Genomic DNA, 4603 nt, shown 5'->3' on the forward strand with positions numbered 1-4603 from the left:
ATAGTCTTTTTTTTTTTTGGTCAGTGGATTGGACAACCCCCAATCCTAGGTACCCCAATGGATTGGACAACCCCCAATCCTAGGTACACATTACACACCCACACATTCCTCATATACTTACCAATTTTTTCTTCTCGGTTGCAGTTGGTAGGACTCGAACCCGAGACCTTTGAGATGAGGAAGGGACGGAATGCCGTGTGAGCTATGGCTCATTGGCCCCTATCTTTCATTTAAACATAGCCCAAATGTCTTTTGGGTTGAGTCTATTTTGGGCTGCTTATAGTGTAGTTCTAGCCCAAAAGAAGCTGGAGTTGGGCCTCTGACCCATTTAAATACCAAAGAACTCTTTTTTTAGTTCCGATAAAAAATACAACTTGAGACCTAATTCAAATGGCATATTAAGACAAAAAAAAATTGTTAGAGAATTATTGAAATTTATTATTTTTAATTATTAATTAATTAAATATTTAAAAATATGGGATAAAATATGTTATTAAGTTATTAAGCTAAAGAAATTGAGTTGAAGAATAATAAAATTTTTTATTTTTTATTTTATTAATTTTCTCACTTTAAAAATTAAAAAACTTAGATTAGACGCAAATACTATCGTTATTCCTTTTTATTTATTTTCTTAAAAGATAGCATATGAATGGTGTAATCCGGACCACATAACTGCAGGATTCAATATCAGCATCTGCAAATTCAATTTCCCAAACTATGTAATCACAAACATTAGTTAAGCACAAAATCTACAATTAGTATCTACTGAAAACGTTAGTTAATAACTACCTAATAAGTCTTCAACATTGAAGAAAGTTATGCCTAAAATAAAGTATCCGTCACCATAGAAGACAAGTTAGAACAAACAGAAATGCGTGGCCAACTCGTAACCAATTATGTGTCCATTAATTTTGTTGCGGAAAATCAACAGTTTAACTTCCCTCGCCTTGCCGACACATCAAAGCATATGTCCAAAACAGATATGTTGATTAAGATAAGTCTGGCCCCACGTCATTTCTAAAAAATTCTTGCATGTTTTTTAAATATATCTATCATGTACTTGAAATTAACTTTTATTTTTATTTTTTTATATTTTAAATATTTATAATTTTGTGAAAGGAGAAACTAAAAATTTCACAAAGTTTTTAAAATAGAAAATAGTATAAAATTTTCTGTTCATCAAAATAAACTAAAAATGAAATCAAAAGCAAATAATCTTGCCATTATTTGCAACCACAATTTCCAGAGATATTTTCCATCTTAAAAATCTTTCTCCCAGCTATAAATTCGGATAACTGCTCCTGCATCAACAGTATCACAAAAACCAAATCATTTGGCATCTCAGTAGAAAAGAACAGTTACTCATCATCAATGGCTTCCGAGATCCCAGAGAAGAAGGAGGAGCAGCACTCCACAAGCGAGCTGTTCTCTAGCGCCAAGTTGGTGGCAGAGGCGGCGCAGGCCAACTTCAGGGGGGAGGCAGACAAAGTGGACAAGGCAAAAGCTGCCGACGCAGCCGGAGACCTTCTTGACGCCGCCGGGCAGTATGGCAAGCTTGATGATCAGAAGGGCATAGGGCAGTATGTTGACAAAGCTGCTGATTATCTTCACAACTACCAGTCCAAGGAGGCAGCAGCTCCGTCATCGGAGCCTCCTAAAGAAGCTGAAGGAGAAGCACCAAAGTCCGGTGGTGGCGGCGGCGGCCTTGGTGACTTTGCAAAGCTGGCTGGCGGCTTCTTGAAATAGGACTTTCCACTACTAAGCCGCCGCCATGTTGTAATAATAATAACCAAAGATATGTTATTTGTACTTATTTTATCTCGTACACCGAATCAATATACATTTCTGTTATGTGTTGCAGAAGTGTGTGTTGATTCGGTGTACAAAATTGAGTACACAAAATATGTTTATGGTGTAATAAGGGCTGTCACTTTTTTATGTTGTAGAATTCTTAGGGGAAAAAGGAGAGCTTACTTTGTTAACATTTGTAGCAAAATTCCACCATGGCTAAGTTTATGTATGTAATTAAGTGTGTTTTTCTTTGATGATATTGTTAAATCTTGTCCTTTGTTTCTGATAAACGGTTTAGTTTGTGATTTGAGCAGCTAAAACTGATTCACACCAAAAGAAGCCTTTGTATGTATGCATATAATATATGTACAAATTCAGAACAAATGATGAATATATAGAGAAGTGAAAGATGTATAATATGTGTTTGTATTGACATGACATGACATATGATTGGTGTTGTTAATTAGAAGCACAAGCATGTTTTTGGAAGCTCCCCTGTGGTCTTAATTGTAATGGCCTTCTCCTCTACTTTGCGTACTTCTTTGGCTCTTCTTTCTTCTGCCTCTTTTCTTGCTTCCCATGCGATTTCTTTTATGTACTTCACCCTCTCTTCGTATTTCTTCAACGCTTTCTCCTCTTTTTGCTTATCTTTGCTTTGCTGGAATGTTCAACATGTGCTAATATAATGAGTATTCCATGAATGTCATAACATCGTTAAGCCGAGAGGCGAAAACAAACCTTATGCTTATCCAGCTTGTGTTTTGCTTTTTGTTTCTTTCGATTTTCCCAGGAATTTATTGTCTCCGTTAACTTCTCATACCTGAAAAGTCATCTCAATATTGTTAAATGATGGTTCTTTGATACAAGAATTTGATTATGATCCAATTTTGAGGAGGACCTACCTATCTCTGATCTTTTGGAGCTGCTTTATCTTCCATTCATCTGCTTTTGTATCTCTAATGCTTTGCTTCTTAGAAAGAGAAGGAAGTGGTGGCGGAGGAGGAGGAGGAGGAGGAGGTGGTGGCGGCCTTAAAGGCTCAGGCTCAGGCTCAGAAGTCTTCAATGTTGGAGGCCTTCTTGGTTCTTCTTGGATCTGATCACCAAGGTTGCTACTCTTTTTCGCCGGTGGTGGTGGCGGCGGAGGGGTGAAAACCTTTTGATGTGGCTCGCTTATCTTGTCACCTTGATCACTCTTGGATCTAAACGAACCTACAGATACACGGTTTGCGAATCGAGGCACCTTGAAACTAGTTTTCACAGAAAAAAAAGGTGTAACTTGTTGCTCAAGTTATGTTGAGTTGGTGAATAAATACTTATTTACCTGACAATGTTTTGGATGCAGGATGAGGAAGCGAAATTGGAGATTTTGCACCATCCACCTTGCTTTTACTCCTTGTCAGCGAGATCTCGCGGGGCGTAGTCCTTCTCCTTTCCTGAGGGATTTCTGAGAACTCTTGTGAGTTGATTGCAAATGCAGCAGCTGCTACTGCTGTCACATGCTCAATTGACTCATAATCATGACTCATTTTCCTTGAAAATTGTCTCTGCAACCAACTTGGTCCCTTTTTCTTCTCTGTGGAAATTTGTCACCGTAGTTTCTCAAATGTTAATCAAATCACCTTTAAAGGATTGAGTCTTTGGTATTTTGTGATCCCTGGTGCTACTCAAATCAGCTTTGTTCTCCTCCTCTGTACCAGTAAATATCTCTCTAACACAAAGTGTTAAGTATAAACAATATTTGTGGAATGAAAAACTACTTTTCTATATATGCACAGCCTTCATAAGTGGATTATGTTTTCTTCTTGGCATATGGTAGCAGCATGGTAACTAAATTAAGGATCCATTCATGTATTGTCCCTTAATTAAACCAAATGTGTGAGTGCTATGAAAATTTTCATGCATGATATGATATGATATATATACAAGTTACCATTGAAGAAGGATTAAGGATTAATTAAGTACTAATTACATACCAACCTTATTTTATTCAGTACGGTGTCCATTCTTGGTGGAGAATGTTGTTGTTCTTGCTTCCCTTTTTAATGAGGAATGCTTTCTTATCCAATGGCAAAATGTTGGTACTTATTTGGATGAATAAAGAGAAGAACCCTTTTTGCTATGATTTATTGGGCAAGCAAGGTCAATAATATACTTTGCATGTGTGTGTATGCTTCAATTTTGAGTGCCTTGTGGATTAAGATAGGTATTCTTTTGTTCTTTGGACACCAAATCATTAAGCATAGGACCTTATATTACTTGATCTTGATCCATATATATATATTTATCTAATGAAAAAGTCTCCTCAAATTGAATATTGTAGTAAAAGAATAGATGCCAGATTTTCCACTTCAAGTTACTTGTAGCACTTTGCATATATTTTTCAGCTATTCTTTTTAGCCTGAGGAAGATTCCAAAGGGAATAAGCCATCTTGGTTTCAACAATTTATTGAGGATCTATGATCTAGTTGCGGCTAGAAAGTGTTGCAGACCTTTTCTTCAGTTATATATTTATTTATTTATAAATAAAATAATAATTAGATAATGAAAGCTAAGGAGGCAACATCCATGCATGGGAACGATGCATTAGAGCATTAATTAAATAAATAAAAGGAAATTAATAAGGTTTTAAGTTTGCATTTGCTAAGTTTTGGGATATAATAGTGGCATCTACACATTAAGCACGGTTAGGAATAAGGGAATCGCTTAGATAAAGATGTCAAAAACGTATTTTTTTAAAGATGTTTTTTTATAAGTAAATTTAACACATATAATCGATTAAACTGTATTATTTTTATTAAAATTAGACCCGACA

General features: G+C 35.9%; 2 protein-coding genes across 3 annotated transcripts; one reads left to right on the forward strand and one right to left on the reverse strand.

Annotated features, from left to right (window-relative positions):
• Positions 1235–2075, forward strand: LOC107631843 (nodulin-related protein 1). The gene has a single exon (XM_016335414.2). It carries the CDS (start codon positions 1372–1374, stop codon positions 1744–1746), a length of 375 nt encoding a protein of 124 aa, XP_016190900.1. The 5' UTR covers positions 1235–1371; the 3' UTR covers positions 1747–2075.
• LOC107631842 (formin-1) lies at positions 1567–3996 on the reverse strand. 2 transcript variants are annotated; one of them, XM_016335412.2, is made up of 6 exons: positions 3769–3996; positions 3411–3499; positions 3113–3364; positions 2694–3000; positions 2530–2611; positions 1567–2449 (listed from the first exon to the last, which is right to left on the reverse strand). In XM_016335412.2, exons 1-6 carry the CDS (start codon positions 3792–3794, stop codon positions 2255–2257), a joined length of 951 nt encoding a protein of 316 aa, XP_016190898.1. In that variant the 5' UTR covers positions 3795–3996; the 3' UTR covers positions 1567–2254. The 2 variants fall into 2 exon arrangements, with proteins under 2 accessions (XP_016190898.1, XP_016190899.1); XM_016335413.2 differs by having other exon boundaries at positions 3411–3479; positions 3769–3990.

The sequence above is a fragment of the Arachis ipaensis genome, chromosome B03 (assembly GCF_000816755.2).
Source record: "Arachis ipaensis cultivar K30076 chromosome B03, Araip1.1, whole genome shotgun sequence".
Classification (NCBI taxonomy): Eukaryota; Viridiplantae; Streptophyta; class Magnoliopsida; order Fabales; family Fabaceae; genus Arachis; species Arachis ipaensis.